We start from the raw sequence: 19,876 nt of genomic DNA on the forward strand, positions 1-19,876 counted from the left end.
TAATGAACTATAGTCATGAACAGTTTGTCAGCAACAGCAAATCTGAATCATTAATAAAAATATCTTTAGCAGGTGTGTTTGTAGACAGAAATTATTATTGTTTCATGAAACTCACTTTACATACAACAGCTGAAATATAAATAGAGAGAAAACGAGATTACAAAGATAAAACCTGGAACAAAACAAATTAATTTTTAAAACTAATTTGACTTTATTATAAAATGTCTTCATAAGAAGTCTGAAATTGAAACAATGATTTAAGAAAAAGTATACAGACCTAAACAGGTCAAAACACTTTGTATAGATGCTCTATGAGCATCTTTGGAAACACTTCGCTGTTGTTCCACATGTATCTACAAGGTGGCAGCATAAAGGAACAACAGCAGAGTTTCTGTAAGAAGTTTAAACTTTTCAGTCTGTTTATCATGTGGATTCATATAATGATAACATGAAGCATCAGGAGACATTAAAGCTCATACAGGAAGTTTTTATTCTAACCTTAAATATCAGCATTAGAACTGTGTCTCTGATTCTGAGCTTCATCATCACAAACAGGACAGAAAGCTGCTGCTGCTCCACAATACTGCATGAAGAAACATCCACCAGATGGATGTTGAAGGAGCTTTGAAATGATCTGCTGCTGTTTAAACAAGAACTGGATCAACTTAGAGCAGAGACATCAGTAAGAAACCAGGTGAAGATCCTCAGTGTGAAATAATCAGAGAACACCTGTAGTGTTATCTGTCTGTCACAATGAGCTCAGACTAAGAAAACTCAGTCTGTTTCTGTTCACTACTGAAAAACTGCCTGTCAGGTTGGACTAATCTCTTCTACTTCCAAACACATAACAAGAGGCCTTTTTGAATGAAGCTGTGGAGTTTTACATCTACATCTCTCTGGAAGAGTCCAGAACAGCTCAGAAATCAGACGTCTTTCTTTATCAGAGTTTTTATGTTTTTGTTCAAGAATTCCAGCAGAAAATTTACAATCAGCAGGTTATCAGTTCTGCTTGTCTTCCTCATCTTTAAAAACTATTAGAAAGAGTCATTATTCATTTTGTAGATGTGTGGTGGGGTTCATCAACCAATAAAACAGGCTCAGTCCCTCTTCAGTTTTTGGTGGTTTATTGTGCTCGTGGCTCCCAAACTGTGCTCAATAGTGCAAAAATGTCCAAAATTCCAGTGCAAAGATTATTCACATATTTACAAGAATAAAAAAAAATCACAAAGACAACATTTACTGTTTTGTCTTTTCATAGACCAGCCAAAAATTCCTGTAGTCTACTTTCAATCCTCTAAGCCTCCTTAGATGTTAGACAACGTATCAAATGTTGAAACTGAGACGTTTTATCATTTCAAGGTAAATATTAGCTCATTAATTAAGATTTTCAAGGCCAACATCTTAACATCAACTAAGGTCCTTACTGACCTCTTCCAAAACATCTGGAACAACACACAGTCTCTGAAGACTAGTCTAGAGGTCTTACAGTCAAAGTCTTGACAACAGGATGGAGCCAGCCATTGACACCAGGCTCAGACAAGAACCAGCAGCCTTCAGGAAAGAAGGAGGGTGTACAGACCAGATCTTTGCATTACATTACATCCTAGAGCTGTGTTTAGAAGGGAAAACATACCTGTACATCAATTTTGTAGATTTCAGGAAAGCCTTTGGCTTGGACATGTGTTAAAGATGCACTATGTAATTCTGGTAGATTTTCTCAGTGATGTGCCCCCTGTCGACGGTTAATTCTGCATCCATCTTGCATGCTACCTCTACACTGAGTTGTCTCCAGCGAGTAAAAGTCAGTCCGGTAGGGTGGTTTTTCAGCAGAAATTAAGCAGTTAGCAGCTCCATGAGTACTATTAACAGAGCCTCATTCACAGTCTATCATGCTCTAAACTTTTAACACAAATTAAACTGTAATAGAGAAGCCAGATAGTTAAAGACTATAAATCTAAAACATTGAGACATACTCACGGACATTTATCAAGTAAAAATCCAGACAGATTCAGTCTCTGTTATCAATCTTTACTGGAAGTCAGAGCAGAGTTTGTGAACAGGTTTTACATATGAGGAAGATTCTTTATTATGTGCTTGTATAAGACTATCTATCTATCTATCTATCTATCTATCTATCTATCTATCTATCTATCTATCTATCTATCTATCTATCTATCTATCTATCATGTACATAAATACATATATATAGATAAATAGATATGTATACCTCTGCCCCTGCAAGTAAGGATGCTTAAAGTGGTTTTTGTTTCCTTTTATTCCAAAACAACTAACTAACTAACTAACTAACTAACTAACTAACTAACTAACTAACTAACTAACTAACTAACTAACTAACTAACTAACTAACTAACTAACTAACTAACTAACTAACTAATAAATAAATAAATAAGGGGGGGGGCATTTATGTAAGACCAGGGGTCTTATAAAATATATGATTAAATATATAATATGTATAATATATTATTTATATAATATTTTCTGTTTAATCTTTCTAAATTAATTACACATTTTAAAGGAAAAAAGACATTTATGCTTTATTTATGGATTAATAACTTTATTCAATTAATTTTCTTTTTTTTTTTAATTAACAAGATACTTAAAAGACCAGGAGAAGTCTCAGGCATGCTCTCACCTGCAGGAAGTAAAGACAGAAGAAACGGAGAAAGGGTGTTTCAGCATTTGACAGGATGAGGGTTTAGTTATGTTGGACTATTTATTCTTTTACTGCAACCAGAGCTTCAGGACCCTCATTTTTAACATCACTTCCAGCAGTTTTGACTGTGATTTACACAGTAACGAACTTTTCATCACTCTTAATAATCTGTACTGAAGCTGTGAGAAAAATGAGGGTTCAGATGTTGTCAAGAAACAGCAGCCACCAGAACCCCCTACTAATCACGATCTCCTTGCTCTTTAAAAGAAAGAAATATATACCACCTGTTCCCTAAGTGAAAGCAGAAAGCTTCTGTAAAACTGTGACTATGTTAATAAACGTGTTAAGTATTAGGCCCAGCTTCTCTGATCACATGACAACTCGCGCAAACAAATTGTATAACGGCACACGAGGACCTGATTCACCTTTCAAACTGTAATAATTACCATCTAGCATCTGTATCTAACATCTCCACTGGGACAAGGGATGAAACACTCAAATATCTACAACGGAGGGAGGAAAAAAAAACTACAGACCTGCATCAGAGAATGACATCATTACTTCCTGCTTCACCTGAACCCATCTCACATTTATACCTTTATCAATAAAATGGTTTTGTCTTGTTTGAATACTCAAATCTTTTCTCCAGTTTTGGTTAAGTAATCATCGGATCTGAAGTTTGTTGTCTTCTCAGGTGATTTAGTAAAATTAATGACGAGTTTCAACATCAGAGCTGCTGCAGCTGCAGCTACTACTGCTAACATGAGCCCCAGTTCTACATGGAGGCCGGTCCTTCCTCGAGTGGATGGTCTTGGAATCTGAGCTGGTGTCCAAAGTTGACCCCGACCAAAAGCTGCTGTAAAGTACAAAAATGTATAAAGTGAAAACTCTCATTATTTATTTAAAGAAAAGAAAGAAGACATCAGATTTCTAGATGGAGGTAAAACTGTGATAGAAGCTGCTCTTTTTCCACCGTTTACAAGGTCACTTCATAAAGAACTGGACTGTGAAATTTCTGTAAAATTTTCCTGAACTAAACATTTATGTGTTGTTAACTACTGAAAATTATTAAAGTTAAATGAAGCTCAGTGTGTGTGGATTTTACCTGGTTCACTTAGAAAATTTACTTTAACTTTTTCTTGAAAAGCTGCTGCTGAAAAAAAAAATGTAACTCTTAATGACAAAGTTTTACCACCATGAGCATCACAAGGTTTTCATTCACACATTTCATCCATATCAGAGCAACATATGTTGGTTTTGTTGTAAAAACAAGAACAAACACAGAAACAGAAAACCATAAATTTGCTTTGGAAAAAGGAGAAAGTTGGTTAACTCACCGGTAACGTTCAGTTGAGATATTTTAGAGCCGAAGCCGTAATCTGTCTTCACATCACACACATACAGACCAGAATCATAAGTTCTGAGTCTGTACACACGAAGTCTGATTCGTCCTTCTCTGAGGACGCATTTGTCACTCCAGACTCGTCTTGCAAACTGTCTATCCTGAGACATTGGTACCTCAAATCCATTATGGACATGATACAGGGTTAAGAATCTGTAATCAGTTATCAGGTAACAGAGGATAAACAGGGACCTCCACGAGGTGTCAGGTTTGGTTGTGAAGGTCCACTCCAGAGTGATGTTGTGGTTCTCCTCTGCCTGATAGGAGCTCTGTGTCACATTCACTACAAATGTTGCTGCTGAGGAGACAGAGAGAGAAAGAGAGGAGCAGACACACTGAGAACTGGAACATGGAGGCTTTAAACGACATCTAGAGGTTTCTGAACATCTTCATCTCTGTGCTGTCAGAGCTCATTTCTCACATTAAACAGAACAGTTTGTTTAAAAATTTATATAAATAATAAAAATATAATATAACTGTTAATATTTCACATCAAAGAACTTTCTGACTGAACTATATGAGCTACAACCACTGCAATAGAAGCTGTCACCATGGAAACCTGCAGTTTTTGTTTCTAGGGAAACATTTTACATGGATTGAATTACTTTTTTCTCCACAAATTTTAGGTTAATTTGTTACCCTAAATTCTCCCTAGGACTGTAAGTGTGTTTGTCTCTGTATCGGCCCTGTGATGGACTGGTGACCGGTCCAGGGTGGAGCTGCCTCTCACCTGCTAATTGCTGGGATAGACTCCAGCTTCCCCACGATCGTGAATTCACTAAGTGGTATAGAAAATGGTGGTGCCAGTTTTAACTGAAAGACAACTTTTTGTTTCAGTGAGAACTGAGTTCAATCTGCAGCTTGTTGAATGTTTTACTTTAATGTGTTTTTGTTCCTCGTTCATGTGGAGACCTTTGCTCTTGTAATGCAGGAGAATCTCTTACTTATTTTATTATTTATTTTCTATTTTGCAGGTAAAACATAATGAGCTCATTCATGATTAAAAAAGCTGGTATTCATAGATCTACATGTTAATACATAGTTTAGTCATAATAATCAAGTCATTGTACATTTTTCTACTCAATTATTATTGCGGCGTACAAACTTAAATTCCAAACCAAACGCCGCAGCACGCTAAGTCATGAGGATTTCTATCAAAGACGCGTCACACTGAACCAGTGCACTTGTCACAATGTTTATTCTTTCATATCCATGTCACTTACTTCCATTGGTGTTTTTCAGGTTGTGCAAAGATATGTTAAAACAGTACATTTAGATGGCGGTCAACAGAAAATTTCTCCCCAAGCTCACCCTGACTCCATAACACACCCACAGTGCCAAATAAATACATCATTCAATAAGGAGAAAAGTTCAGCAGTGAAGTTAGTTTTTCCCATTAAAGTCCAAATCATCCAGCAAAATAAAGACATCTGGAGTTAAATCATAAAGCATTCTTCCATCATATTTACCAGTAAATAGCATTAATTACTAGTTGTTTGTTTACTTTTTATGTCATTAAATACTGTACTAAAGAAAGTAACCTTTAGTGTACATTACACTATGTCCATACATGGAATCTAAGATTCACTGACTCTTAGCGAGTGGCAGTCTGCTTACAGCTGCAACCAAATATAATCCTAATCTATGCAATGTTAATTCATTCTAATTATGAAATGTTGAGAATCAGACACTTCATTTGACATTCCCGGTTCTGCACCACACACTTCTACATGTGAAGCTCCACGCTTTTTCAGAGAATAGATTTCATTGGTTGTAAAACCATCTAACCTGCTCCATCTTGATCCATCCAGACCTGCCTTCCTGCTCATCCTGCCAGTGCGGTTCAAGGCTAAAAACTCAAACCATTTACTTCTGTTGTCGCTGGTCTTTCGTGAGTCCGCCACATAAATGTTATGTTCTCGATAACTGCTGATGTGTAGATGAAGTTCGATCCCTGTTCTGGTGCGAACAACCTGTTCAGAGTGATCCTCACCCCAGCAGAATGGATAGCTACCACTTCCTTTAAAAAGCTTTCACACAGCACATCATGTGTGCTGCCTTGTTTGTGTTACTTTCTTCATGTCATGCTGAATTTGTATTATTTTGCATTAATGAATCATGTAAATGTTAAAATCTTTAAATTACTTTTAACAAACAATCTTTTTTTAAAGGAACCAGCAGCTCTGTTTAGGTACCGGATCAATAAGTAGTTTTGGGAAGTTTTAGTAGTAATGTCCCCTAGATGTTACTGATGTCCTACAACACTGAACCAGTGTTAAAGTAAAATGTTCCTGTGTGTGATTTCAGATAACATGTTAGATGAGTGTGTTGTTCTGATAGATGCAAATATTCACATTACAGACACTGACAGCAGCACAATAACACGAGACATTTTCTAGGTTTTCAGCTAGTTTTTTTCACACGTGAGCAGCAGAGTTCTGAACAAACATCATCAGTAATAAATGTGATGGTAGTCATCGGATACAAGACCAGAAACATCTCATCCTCCACTGATTTACTCATGAGGTTGTTCAAAGGTCAATATTCATCATATTACTGGTTTACCTCCTCACTTTCACTCTTCTGCTGTTTGTTTGATATTCACTCAGTCAGAGGCTTTAATCCATTATTCGTTTACATTAGAAGCTGTTTTTTATTGTTTAGAAACAGCATTAAGTAGAAAGCAGTGACTTACCCACTGCAGGACTCAGAGCCACAGTCAGCATCAGGAGGAGACCAACTTTCCAAAAAGTCATTTTTGACTGAGCCGCCCTGAAACAGAGACTTTAATGAGGCTGCAGCATCTTCATCTTAATGTTTCATTTATCTGCTTTATTTACAGCAATTTACATTATTTATTAACACATCTGACTCCATCTTTGTCTGTCTGTCATATTTGTGTTTAGCTTCAGAGGACAAAATGGTGGCTGCAGAGGAAACCTCAGTTAATAGTTTCACTTTCATGTTTGCTCTCAGGGTTATTAATACACATGCTGAGCTCTGGTTCAAAGTTTTGTACAGCTCTGCATAAACCTGTGTCAACAGAAGAGAGGTGGGAGGCCATTTATGTAAGAGTTTGAGTCTTATAAAACATATAATTAAATATATAATATGTAATGTTTTATTTATATAATGTTTTCTGTTCAGTCTTTCTAAATTAATTACACATTTTAAAGGAAGAAAGACATTTATGCTTGTTTTGGATTAATAACTTTATTCAATTAATTTTTTTTCTTTTTTTAATTAACAAGAAACAAGAGAAAAGACGCTCCCATTCATGCTCTCACCAGCAGGAAGTAAAGACAGAATAAAAGGAGAACGGGTATTTCAGCATTTGACAGGATGAGGGTTTAGTTTTGTTGGACCATTTATTCTTTTACTGTAAACCTAAACTATGCAGTAAGAAAAATACCACTAGAGGCAGTTTAACAACTGCACCTGCAGCTTCAGGACCCTCATTTTTAACATGACTTCTAGCACTTTAAGCATCATTTATACATTTTCAACATTTTTGTGACATTTAAGTTGTTAACGTACTAAAATGGTTTTAGGGTAAAAGTTAAATAAGCAGGATTGTTGTTCTCTCACAGTAATGTTCTTTTTCCTCTGAGTACAAAATGATGACCCGACCTATAGGAGACACTAAGTCTACAGAAATACTGGGTTTCTTCAAGACAAGGTTGTGTTTAAGGGAAGGTCCAAGGAAGGTAATCAGTCTTATCTGGTCAGGATGACTACTGTGAATAACACAAAGGTAGAAAACTGATCACGCTAACCCCGGTCTTTCAAAACCTCTTGCATGTCTTGATTTTTTTTTCGGTGGTAAACTTTGTTAAACTTCACTCAACTATACTCTCGTTAATAACTTTTTCTACAACAATAGTCAAATATCAACAAAGGAGGGAGGAAAAACAAAAAAAACTACAGACCTGCATCAGAGAATTAAATCATTACTTCCTGCTTCACCTGAAACCATCCCACATCTATAAATTAATCAATAAAATGATTTCTTCTTGGTTGAATACTCAAATCTTTTCTCAGGTTACATAATCAACCCACAAATGACTTATAATTAGGTGAAAACTATTGATTCTGGCTGCTGCATCAATAAGTGCGCAGAAACTTACCTTCAGACGCAAACGGAGCAGAAAGTGGAGCAAGATGACCTGATTCAGCTTTAAAACTTTTAAAAATTTAATCGAGCATCAATCTCACTCACGTAAAAAGCAAAAAGAAATAAAAATAGTAAAATCTGGATCTGCTACAGAGTGACTTCACCACACAAGCAAAACATAAAACTGCAAAACTGTAACAAAGAGCAGCGTCATTACATTCCTCCTTCATGAAAACCACATTCCTCCATAATCCAGGAATGAAAACATTCCACTTTTACCTCATTAAAGAGACAATCTCTAGAAAGCTTCCTGTTTAGTAGCAGTAGTAGTAATAGTAATAGTAATAGTAATAGTAGTCTTTATTGTCGTACCAGTCATATACACAGTGAGAAGACTATTTTTCACCAGATGCAATTGGTGTTATACATACCATTAAAACACAATACAGATATAATTCATTGTCTTACATTCATTCACGTACTTCCACATATGTTTACTCAGAGTGCAAGGGACAGCAGTAACGTGTAAAGTGCAGAAGGTGCAGTGCGCTGATGTGCATTTAGGTTGCAAGTAGAATTGCAGATTGAGTTAATGTTAATCAGTTTTGCACTAAGAGTGGTTGAGCAGTCTGACTGCTTGGGGAAAGAAGCTCTTTCCAATCATGGAAGTGCAGGCAGAGATGCTGTGGAACCTTCTTCCTGATGGAAGTAGGGAGAAGAGACCGTGTGAAGGATGTGTGATGTCCTTAATGATGATCTGGCTTTTTGCAGGCAACAGGTGTTGTATATGTCTGCTGCAGGTCCGCTGCAGTACAGCTGCCAAACCATACTGTTATGGAACAGCTGAGGATGCTCTCAATGGTCCCTCTGCAGAAGGTTATCAGAATGGAGGTTGGGAAGCGGGCTTTCTGCAGCCTCCTTAGAAAGTACAGCTGCTGCTGGGCTTTCTTTGTAATGTATTTGGTGTTTTCTGTACATGTGAGGTTGTCTGCAGTGTGCACGTCCCAAAACGTTGTATTCTGGACGATCTGGAACTGAAAAGAAAAATGCATAGTGGAGTATGACTGTGTAGAGACCGACTGAAGTCAACAATTAGTTCTTTAGTTTTATCCACAGTGAGGGATAGATTGTTTAGACTGACCTGTAGGCATACAGTAAAGACTAGATATCTCAACTATAGATATCTACAATAAAGTCTTTATTGTAGATATCTATGGGCGGGGTGGCCTCCGCCAGACCAGACACACCCCACCTGTCTGTTTTTATTCTGGGAGGATGGGTGGGGTGGCTTCAGCTCCTAATAGTTCACTATGAACTAAAAGTAGTTAAATTTCACCAGTAGAGGGCAGCATTTACTAGAAAAGTCTATAGTCTCTACACTACAGCTCTGTAAATACCCAGTTAACATGCCTCATTGCAGTGAACGACTTATTGTTTTGTTTTCAGAACTGGCTGAAGCAGATTTTTAGATGAGGGTAAAACTGTGATAGATACTGCTCCTTTTCTCCCATTTACAAGGTCAGTTCATAGAGAACTCACGAGCCAGCAAGCAGCAAATGTTTAAAATGTTTTAACCATTTCTTACATATAAGGAAATACTCATTTAACAACAGCTAAAATGTTATAAATAAAATGCTGTGATGAGGAAGAGAAACAAGGATTTTATTAGTGATGTTTTTTTTTCTTCTATGCCTCTGCTTCATACATACATACATTAATTTATGTACATTTAGCTTTCAAATGACCCAGCCAGTTATTCATTTGATGATGATGTTAAACAACAGATCTCAGCACCACCTCACCACCACTGCTGCTAAACCTGCATCACTTTGGTCACAGTGGTGGAGGATTTCCTGCAGCAGCCTCTCAGCTTTTAAGATTTGCTGCCAACATGTTTGCTGTTCATCAAGCAGCAAGATCTTCCTCTGTTACATTATCAGATTGTTACGTGGAGTTAAAGACTCCTTTACTACAGAACTGAGAAGTCATACAAGAAGAAAACACTAGATCTACGGTTTGAACCGAGACTGAGAAAAGTGAGTCTCCAGCTGAAAAAGTCTTGTTATGATAGATCAGCCAGAGCTGGTGGATGATCTTTGAAGAGCTGGAGTAAAGACGAGTTTAAACTCAGACTTACTGAACTGTAACATGCATGTACCTGCATGTACAGTCTGATATGTAAACATTAAAGGCATGTCTCTACTTGTTTAGGAATGAAGATTAGAATGCAGAGTTTAGTGTTTTGGTGGATTTTTAGATTAAGCAAGACAAAATAAGAAACCAGTTGAAGATGAGCTGTACCTCCATGTCAGTTTGATCAGACTGTCCCCATAACACACTTTAGCTTAGCTCTTTATAACCAGTGTTTTTACCTTCCAGTCCTGCAGGAAAACACACATCACATTCCTTAGAGCATTATTCATGATTTACACACCCATCTCTCTTTAATGTAACTAAGTCAGATGCAGGTATGTTTGCATTGTAAAAAATAATTCTTGACAAACTATCAGAGGATTCCTCAGTGATGGTGAGTAAAGGAAAAGAACAAGCATGTGTTAAATGTAAAATACTGCAAGGAATGTTTACTGCGGTGAAGTTAGTTTCAAGTTGGATATTGGATATTCGCGCTGTGGTTGTTGACTTAGGGACTGTCAATAAATTTTGAACCATCACTCTTCAGAAACAAAACTTATAGCTGTCCTCTCTTGTTACCAACTCTCACAAAATCAATGAAATATCATGCAACAAAATTAAATGAATCTGCTAAATTACCAGATTTTTGAGTGATTTTGCTGTATTTTTTCGACGTGTTTTTAGCCATTTTTTTTATCCAGAATTTCTGATTATCCTTCAATAGCTTCCAGGTCATGTGACCCATTGACACAAATTCCATATTAAACTTTTCTCCTAGTCTCCACAGATGAGGCACACTCATTTTTTATTGCATTTATAGTCATTTATTATTTTTGAGTAATTTTTTTACTGTAAATTTATGATTAACGTTCAATAGCTTCCAGGTCATGTGACCCATTGACACAAAATCCATATTAAACTTTTCTCCTAGTCTCCACAGATGAGGCACACTCATTTTTATTGCATTTATAGTCATTTATTATTTTTGAGTATTTTTTGTACTGTAAATTTATGATTAACGTTCAATAGCTTCCAGGTCATGTGACCCATTGACACAACATCCATATTAAACTATTCTACTAGTCTCCAGAGATCAGGCACACTCATTTTTTTATTGCATTTATAGTCATTTATTATTTTTGAGTATTTTTTGTACTGTAAATTTATGATAATCGTTCAATAGCTTCCAGGTCATGTGACCCATTGACACAAAATCCATCTTAAACTATTCTACTAGTCTCCAGAGATCAGGCACACTCATTTTTTATTGCATTTATAGTCATTTATTATTTTTGAGTATTTTTTGTACTGTAAATTTATGATAATCGTTCAATAGCTTCCAGGTCATGTGACCCATTGACACAAAATCCATCTTAAACTATTCTACTAGTCTCCAGAGATCAGGCACACTCATTTTTATTGCATTTATAGTCATTTATTATTTTTGAGTAATTTTTTGTTACTGTAAATTTATGATTATCGTTCAATAGCTTACAGGTCATGTGACCCATTGACACAAAATCCATATTAAACTTTTCTCCTAGTCTCCACAGATGAGGCACAATCATTTTTACTGCATTTATAGTCATTTATTATTTTTGAGTAATTATTTTACTGTAAATGTATGATTATTGTTCAATAGCTTTGAGATCATGTGACCCATTGACACAAAATCCATCTCAAACTATTCTAATAGCCTCCCAACATGAGGCACATTTATTTTTATCCAAATTAAAGTAATTTCATCTTTCTAAGTATTTAGTATTTAGAAAAAAAAATCCCATTTCAAGACGAATATGATTTTAAAATATTTGTTATGACAAATACCATCCTAAACACTAGGTGGAGCTAACGTGATCCACCTAATTTTATCCTAAACAGAGTGAAACGGGGCAGAGAGAGCACATGGCAATGGCAAATCTACTCTCAACTTCTGTCCAAAATGGGTCGTTTTAGAAAAGGACAGAACCAGAAAAACACAAACCTGTGGCAAAAAGCTGGAGGTATCGATGCTATCGTTCAGTGTTTTATTTCTCTGGGATTTAGTGAGGCAGTTGTAACAAAGCAGCAGTGGCTATCGCTTGTATTTGCTGTGTTTAAAACGAACGAGAAAAATTATTTAAAGTGGCTTAAGGTAATCTGGTCTGCAGATCGACAAGGAATCCGGACGAAGGTGCTTACTGCAGGTAATGTTTATTCTGAAACATTCAGACAATTTTTGCTTTTTGCTTTGTTACAACTGCCTCACTAAATCCCAGAGAAATAAAACACTGAACGATAGCATCGATACCTCCAGCTTTTTGCCACAGGTTTGTGTTTTTCTGGTTCTGTCCTTTTCTAAAACGACCCATTTTGGACAGAAGTTGAGAGTAGATTTGCCATTGCCATGTGCTCTCTCTGCCCCGTTTCACTCTGTTTAGGATAAAATTAGGTGGATCACGTTAGCTCCACCTAGTGTTTAGGATGGTATTTGTCATAACAAATATTTTAAAATCATATTCGTCTTGAAATGGGATTTTTTTTTTCTAAATACTAAATACTTAGAAAGATGAAATTACTTTAATTTGGATAAAAATAAATGTGCCTCATGTTGGGAGGCTATTAGAATAGTTTGAGATGGATTTTGTGTCAATGGGTCACATGATCTCAAAGCTATTGAACAATAATCATACATTTACAGTAAAATAATTACTCAAAAATAATAAATGACTATAAATGCAGTAAAAATGATTGTGCCTCATCTGTGGAGACTAGGAGAAAAGTTTAATATGGATTTTGTGTCAATGGGTCACATGACCTGTAAGCTATTGAACGATAATCATAAATTTACAGTAACAAAAAATTACTCAAAAATAATAAATGACTATAAATGCAATAAAAATGAGTGTGCCTGATCTCTGGAGACTAGTAGAATAGTTTAAGATGGATTTTGTGTCAATGGGTCACATGACCTGGAAGCTATTGAACAATTATCATAAATTTACAGTACAAAAAATACTCAAAAATAATAAATGACTATAAATGCAATAAAAAATGAGTGTGCCTGATCTCTGGAGACTAGTAGAATAGTTTAAGATGGATTTTGTGTCAATGGGTCACATGACCTGGAAGCTATTGAACGATTATCATAAATTTACAGTACAAAAAATACTCAAAAATAATAAATGACTATAAATGCAATAAAAAATGAGTGTGCCTGATCTCTGGAGACTAGTAGAATAGTTTAATATGGATGTTGTGTCAATGGGTCACATGACCTGGAAGCTATTGAACGTTAATCATAAATTTACAGTACAAAAAATACTCAAAAATAATAAATGACTATAAATGCAATAAAAATGAGTGTGCCTCATCTGTGGAGACTAGGAGAAAAGTTTAATATGGATTTTGTGTCAATGGGTCACATGACCTGGAAGCTATTGAACAATAATCATAAATTTACAGTAAAAAAATTACTCAAAAATAATAAATGACTATAAATGCAATAAAAAATGAGTGTGCCTCATCTGTGGAGACTAGGAGAAAAGTTTAATATGGAATTTGTGTCAATGGGTCACATGACCTGGAAGCTATTGAAGGATAATCAGAAATTCTGGATAAAAAAAATGGCTAAAAACACGTCGAAAAAATACAGCAAAATCACTCAAAAATCTGGTAATTTAGCAGATTCATTTAATTTTGTTGCATGATATTTCATTGATTTTGTGAGAGTTGGTAACAAGAGAGGACAGCTATAAGTTTTGTTTCTGAAGAGTGATGGTTCAAAATTTATTGACAGTCCCTAAGTCAACAACCACAGCGCGAATATCCAATATCCAACTTGAAACTAACTTCACCGCAGTGGAATGTTTGAGGCTTCACTGTGTGGTTTTACTATCTCATCATCTCTGTCGCTGCTGTTCACGTCTTCATTACACTGTGGAGTGAAAGTAATTTTAAATTCTATTTCCAAAACATTTATCCCTCTCTCACTTCATGCATTTTAAAATAAACTCAAAACTGAAATAAATAAAAACATTTCATTATTTTACTGTAGGCTACCTGTAGGCCTATGGAGTAGGGGGAAATAAAAACACTTGACAATATGTTAAACTATTTATTTTAATTGGAACATTAATAACCAGTAGAAATTAGCGACTTTTTTTTTTACTATATTTAGCGAGTTTTCAGACTCCTCCAGCAAGTCCCGCCCCCCCCCCAATGAGGAGCGGGTGCTGCACAGACCCATCTACCGTCCGAAAGCACCCATACGAGGCTTCACATAGCAGCAGCACAGAGCAGACGGCGTTCGCCTCTGTTTCATGACTAGGCTGAAAGTCGAAATGGACAATGCTGGATGATCGCTGGTTTACCGTCAGATACTGCATGTTGCTAATGGATCTATTGTCTGACCCAGACTGCAGTATGGCAGCCACTCCCATCTTCCTGGTACTGCGTACCGCCAGTGAATCTATTTGTAGTGACATGAGAAGATGATTGAACTGTTTTAGGTGCACGTCTTATAAAAGTGGCTTCATTTGTTTACGAACGGATAGTCTTATAATGCTCACTAATATGTAAAGAAAATTCTGTTTAATCAGCACAGTCTGCAGTTTCTGTCTCAGTGCGCCCCCTCAGGATGTAGACGTGTCTTTATGTTTCAACTCAGACCCGCCTACGTGCTTAAAGTTGTAAACAAAGTTGAGCAATGCTTCATTTGTCCAACAGGGTGCAATGAAGATGGCAGAGAGACAGAAACCTTCCCAAGAACAGAAAGTGTGTTTCTTCAGCAGTATTTATGGACCATCTTCTCCTGGTGTCTAAACTACAGCAGTGTTGGACCCGAAAGAAAAGACAGTGAGTATCTTTATGTCTCATTAAAGCCTGACGTGTTTTTAACTCTGCACGTTTTCTCTGTTGTGGTTTTTAAAGCTTAACATTCTCACAGTGTAGTGGGATTAAATTACAGTTAATAACATAGTAAGCTAACAGTAGGACAAAGTCTATGCTGACCATATAAATATATTTACCTTCTTTTGTCATGTTCAGAAACTGAAACATCTGATGTTTTGCTCTAGTTGGAAGAAAGCCCGCTGTTCTGTGTTCTGTCCAATGAGAATTAATGGGCTGGACCTTCAAATCAAACTGATGCCATCAAACTGTGGGTGGAGAATGTTTTTTTTTCTTTGTTTTGTTTGTTTGTTTTTTTTTTTTTTTTTTTTTTTTTTCTGCAGACAGGAGTGGTTTTGAAGACTGTTGACTGTGGTTTCCATAATTTACTTTCACTTTTATTTCTTGGTCAGTGTTTACTACATGTGTGATATTTTATCTGGGTTTTTTTTTTCTTTCCTTTTCTTTTTTTTCATTTTGTTTCTTTTTAAGACAGAGTAAAAAAAAAACACACATCTTAAAGTGACATTCTTTGTAAATATTTTTGATCATATAGATTGACAAGAAACATCCTTAAATTTAATTAGCTGTTTTTATTCTAAACACACATTTAGTTTCTTAGAAATAAAATTTTATTGTGCTGAATCACTTTCTCTCTTGTTGCCAGTTTTGACAATGAATAATATTTCTATTAATCAATAAATAATAAATAATTATCTTTTTGTTTTATTTGGAATAACATGTGTTGTCAGTTGAACTCTTCTTGTATTACTGAGCAAAAGTCTCCATGTGACTGTCGTTAAAAAAGCAGAGAAATAACTGAAGTTCAGCAAAAGAGACTCATTAATTTCACTTTGTTTTGCAGTTGAAACTGGCGCCACCTGGTGGCAGAAACAAAAATAGCTTCATCCATGTGAAATGCTTCCATAGAAACACAACCTGTAGGTTTCCATGGTGACAGCTTCTATTTCAGTGGTTGTAGTTCATGTAGTTCAGTCAGAAAGTTCTTTGATGTGAAATAAACAGGATGATGAACAGGATCAGATGCTGGAATGACTGAATGAAGTCAGACTGGAGATTTTCCTTCTTCTACCTGGAATGACTGAACTTTGACCTCATGTGTTCATGACTCTTCACCTCTGTCTCCTCTCACAGGAGGAGAAGATGATCTGCAGGATGCTGCTGCTCCTCATCCTCATCTCGTCTGTCTGTGGTCAGTTTTTACTGTTATTTACACTAAATTTATAAACAAACTGCTCTCGGTTAATATGAGAAATGAGCTCTTACATCATAGAGGTGAAGATGTGACAGAAACTTCTAGATGTAGTTTAAAGCCTCCATGTTCCAGTTCTCAGTGTGTCTGCTCCTCTCTTTCTCTCTCTGTCTCCTCAGCAGCAACATTTGTAGTGAATGTGACACAGAGCTCCTATCAGGCAGAGGAGAACCACAACATCACTCTGGAGTGGACCTTCACCACCAAACCTGACGTCTCCTCCAACTCTCTTTTCATCTACTGTGAACTTAAAGCTGCTCACAAACTCAAAGTCCTGTTTCATGTATTTAAAGGTGTTGAAGCCTCCTTGTATACAGATGAACAGTTTGTAGGACGAGTCCAGAGTGAGAAAGACGTCCTCAGAGAAGGACGAATCAGACTTCATGTGTCCAGACTCAGAACTAATGACTCAGGTGTGTACGGATGTCAAGTGAACACAGATCATGGATGGGGCTCTGCCAGCTGTCAGCTCAACGTTACTGGTAAGTTGTCTGAGGAGAAAATAGCAGAATTTCCATGTTTCCTCTTCTTAATGATAATTATCCCTGTTTTTCATATTGAACTGTAAAACCAGTCTTTATGTAGTCTGACTGCTGAGAACTGGATTATTTACTGGAATATGTGGAATATTTTCAACATAGAAACATGATGTTATTCACAGAAGCTGCAGAAGAGCTCCCACCTCAGAGACCAACCATCAGACCACAACCAGAGAGAGGAGGACACATCTTACTGCTCGTTCTGGTGGGATGTTGGGTACCAGCAGCAGTTCTTCTGGTGATCATTGTTATCACTGGTTTTGTTATCAGAAAGAGAAAAAGCAGAGACAAACGAGTTGTTGAGAGTCCCACAGAGACAACCCTAAAACATCCCATTTATCATCAGACCAGAGATTCAGTTAAAGACAAAAGACAGTTTGTATTATAAACTACATGCAAACTATTCTGTTGATGTACATGATGGTTCTCTTCTGGAAGAATATGTTACATCTAAATTACTGCAGTTTTGTACAAAGACATCCAAACTGTCACCATCTGATTTGTTCATCCACCACAACTTCATCTGATGTTTCATTCTGCCGAGTCATGAAAAGCTTCTTCTGACTGAGGATCTCACCTCCCTGAACATCACAGATCCAGATGATGACACCTGTAATGTAGAGTTATTGTGTAGTTCAAGGGTTTATCCATAAATTGTATCTATCAGGTTGTCAGACCTTATGGAAGTTGTTCCAGTTCACTGTATTAACAGTTTTTTTTTTCAGAATAGTTCACTGTGTGTGTATATAGTGTAAATAAAGAGGTCTTATTTTATGAGTCTTCAGTGTCTTTTCCTTCTTTTGAAACATTATAATTGTCAAAGTTTGTACATGCTAAGATCATTTTCAGAATATTAGAAAAAAAGAAGCTTACAGAGACCTGCAGTTACAGTCCTCAGGATTTTTGACCTGAGCTTAAAAGATGTTTCATCTAAACATGTCATACACGTGAACTGACTAGAAAGTTAAATCAGGTTTTGTCTCATGTTCCTGGGATTTCTCAGCAATCTGATCATCTGATTACTAATAATGTTGGTCTTCTGCCACATTTAAAGTCTGGCAGTAAGTACTTGTTAACAGTAACGTGTAAAACAAAAATAAACTTTCTTAACCCATGAAATCACAGCAAAAGTTGGAAAAATGCAAATGAATGACATAACAAAAAGCAAAAGTTGCACTAAAAATGTGTCTGGAGGTTCTTGTTTTAGCACCATTAGTGTCTCAGACAATGTCTACCTATTTCCCCCACTTTTTAGTATTTTTTATACATTTATTCCTCTCTGTCTCCAACCCTGTAAAGCCCAACTATGTGATATGTCAAATATATTGTAGTATAGTCTCCTGCTTCCTGGTACCATTAGGGGGCAGATGACAGGTATCACTTTTTACACTGCAAAATATCTGCATATCACTTTACACTCTTGTGGATGTTTGCAGTTTTTTTTTTTGTTTGTTTTTTTTTTTTAAAAATTTGTCCCAATTTGTGTGGAAAGCTTATAAATGTGCAGACCAGCTACTGTTCATGTGTTATTGCGTCTGCCAGAGAAAACTAAACGGTCTTTTCTCTGAACATGTTTGTTTTTCTCCTCTCTACAGGTTTCTTTGTACTCTTTGTCAGATGTTGGAAAAGTTATCCTTAGAAAGTGTTTGCTTTAGTAAACTTACACAAAACGTTGTTTTACTGTCAATTTTTGTGGGCTTTAACACCTTCATACAAGGAGGGAGGAATATAGCGCCGCCTCACAGGGACATCATTCTCTAGAGTGCGAGAAAAAGCACTGATTTCAGTCAGGGTTGGCACAGTCAGTTAGGTGAGTTTACTGTTTGAGGTTCTGTCTTGGTTTCGGGTTATTGTTTACATTGCTGGTGTGGGGCTCTGTCCAGTGATGTGCGGTCAGGGGAGACAGGTGAGGTAGTGCCTCACCTGTCATGATAAAGGAAAAAAAACATACAATAAATATTAATATCGTCCACTGGTCTGTGTTCTAGCTGAAGGACACACTGGGAAAGATGAGTTCTATTAAAATAGAAGTTTTAAACATTCATATCATAGCTAAAACAGAATAAGAACAATTATTACATTTCCCACTTTGACATGATTTTGTTATGTCAACTAACAAGTAAATAATTTAAAACCTGTAACTACAGCAAGTAATAATGTAGAACAACTAGGAAGAGAAAGGTTATCCCTCCTTTAAACTATGAGTTGTGTAAACAGTGTCTCCACAGCATTTTGCATCCTATATATGAGCCATTATGTGAGGTCTGTTCCACTCTCATAGGCTCCTAAAGCATATCTGCCAGCGTCTGTAAGCTGAGGGTTCTTTAAGGTCATAACTAATGGATTACCTGAGTCGGGGCCACACACGGCCAGAGGTGAAGCTTTTATAATTGAGAGTCTCTCCTTAAGGGGGTTTGCTGTTTGATAACCCCAATCTTGTACCTGTATTAGCTGTCACATAGTTCCACGAGGGACACCAGTGATCCCGTGTGCCGCTTGTGTTATTATGTACCATGCAGAACGTTATTAGGTGGAATCAGCTTCTGTCTTTCACAGGGTTAAAGTGAGCATTGTGTTATTTATTTTTTATTATTATTTCTTAGCAGTTTTCTTTTTATTTGGTTTTTGATAGTTTTTATTTCTTTTTATTGCATGTTTTTATCCAGTTTTGGTCTTATTATCGCAAGGGATTTTATTTAGTTTGATCTGGTTTTAATTGCATGCAAGGTCACTCACTTTGAGCCTACAGACTGATTGAGGAAAATGTCTTGCACCTGCAACAAAGTAATGGGCCTATCAGCAGCCAGAGTGAGCAGGGTCCAGAGGGCAGCACCTGGAAATAAAGGGAGAACTTGTGATAGGAAAAAGGACA

General features: G+C 36.5%; 2 protein-coding genes across 9 annotated transcripts; one reads left to right on the forward strand and one right to left on the reverse strand.

Moving 5' to 3' along the window:
- Nucleotides 1–2,543: 2,543 nt before the first annotated feature.
- On the reverse strand, nt 2,544–8,440 carry LOC121639799. Of its 6 annotated transcripts, none has more exons than XM_041985321.1 (5): nt 8,204–8,440; nt 6,772–6,848; nt 4,012–4,374; nt 3,780–3,824; nt 2,544–3,527 (listed from the first exon to the last, which is right to left on the reverse strand). In XM_041985321.1, the coding sequence occupies exons 2-5, from the start codon at nt 6,830–6,832 to the stop codon at nt 3,307–3,309; spliced, it is 690 nt and encodes a 229-aa protein (XP_041841255.1). In that variant the 5' UTR covers nt 6,833–6,848; nt 8,204–8,440; the 3' UTR covers nt 2,544–3,306. The 6 variants fall into 6 exon arrangements, with proteins under 6 accessions (XP_041841255.1, XP_041841254.1, XP_041841253.1 ...); XM_041985320.1 differs by having other exon boundaries at nt 3,780–3,827; XM_041985319.1 differs by having other exon boundaries at nt 2,545–3,530; nt 3,780–3,827; nt 4,012–4,371; nt 8,204–8,438.
- Nucleotides 8,441–14,583: 6,143 nt separating this feature from the next.
- LOC121639803 lies at nt 14,584–17,781 on the forward strand. 3 transcript variants are annotated; one of them, XM_041985334.1, is made up of 5 exons: nt 14,584–14,751; nt 15,031–15,159; nt 16,348–16,405; nt 16,588–16,947; nt 17,127–17,781. In XM_041985334.1, exons 3-5 carry the CDS (start codon nt 16,357–16,359, stop codon nt 17,390–17,392), a joined length of 675 nt encoding a protein of 224 aa, XP_041841268.1. In that variant the 5' UTR covers nt 14,584–14,751; nt 15,031–15,159; nt 16,348–16,356; the 3' UTR covers nt 17,393–17,781. The 3 variants fall into 3 exon arrangements, with proteins under 3 accessions (XP_041841268.1, XP_041841266.1, XP_041841267.1); XM_041985332.1 differs by having other exon boundaries at nt 14,587–14,751; nt 16,585–16,947; XM_041985333.1 differs by lacking the exon at nt 14,584–14,751 and having other exon boundaries at nt 15,014–15,159; nt 16,585–16,947.
- The last annotated feature ends 2,095 nt before the right edge of the window (nt 17,782–19,876 follow it).

The sequence above is a fragment of the Melanotaenia boesemani genome, chromosome 5 (assembly GCF_017639745.1).
Source record: "Melanotaenia boesemani isolate fMelBoe1 chromosome 5, fMelBoe1.pri, whole genome shotgun sequence".
NCBI lineage: Eukaryota > Metazoa > Chordata > Actinopteri > Atheriniformes > Melanotaeniidae > Melanotaenia > Melanotaenia boesemani.

Excerpts from the sequence above, each read along its gene's own strand:
- LOC121639799 (XM_041985316.1), bottom strand. The coding sequence starts at position 6,832 with ATGACTTTTTGGAAAGTTGGTCTCCTCCTGATGCTGACTGTGGCTCTG. Across the intron at positions 3,828-4,011 it reads ATCTCAACTGAACGTTACCG|CAGCAGCTTTTCAAGAAAAA; the intron begins GTGAGTTAACCA and ends TTTTTTTTTCAG. Across the intron at positions 3,531-3,779 it reads AAATTTTCTAAGTGAACCAG|CAGCTTTTGGTCGGGGTCAA; the intron begins GTAAAATCCACA and ends TGTACTTTACAG.
- LOC121639803 (XM_041985332.1), top strand. The coding sequence starts at position 16,357 with ATGATCTGCAGGATGCTGCTGCTCCTCATCCTCATCTCGTCTGTCTGT. Across the intron at positions 16,406-16,584 it reads CCTCATCTCGTCTGTCTGTG|CAGCAACATTTGTAGTGAAT; the intron begins GTCAGTTTTTAC and ends CTGTCTCCTCAG. Across the intron at positions 16,948-17,126 it reads CTGTCAGCTCAACGTTACTG|AAGCTGCAGAAGAGCTCCCA; the intron begins GTAAGTTGTCTG and ends TGTTATTCACAG.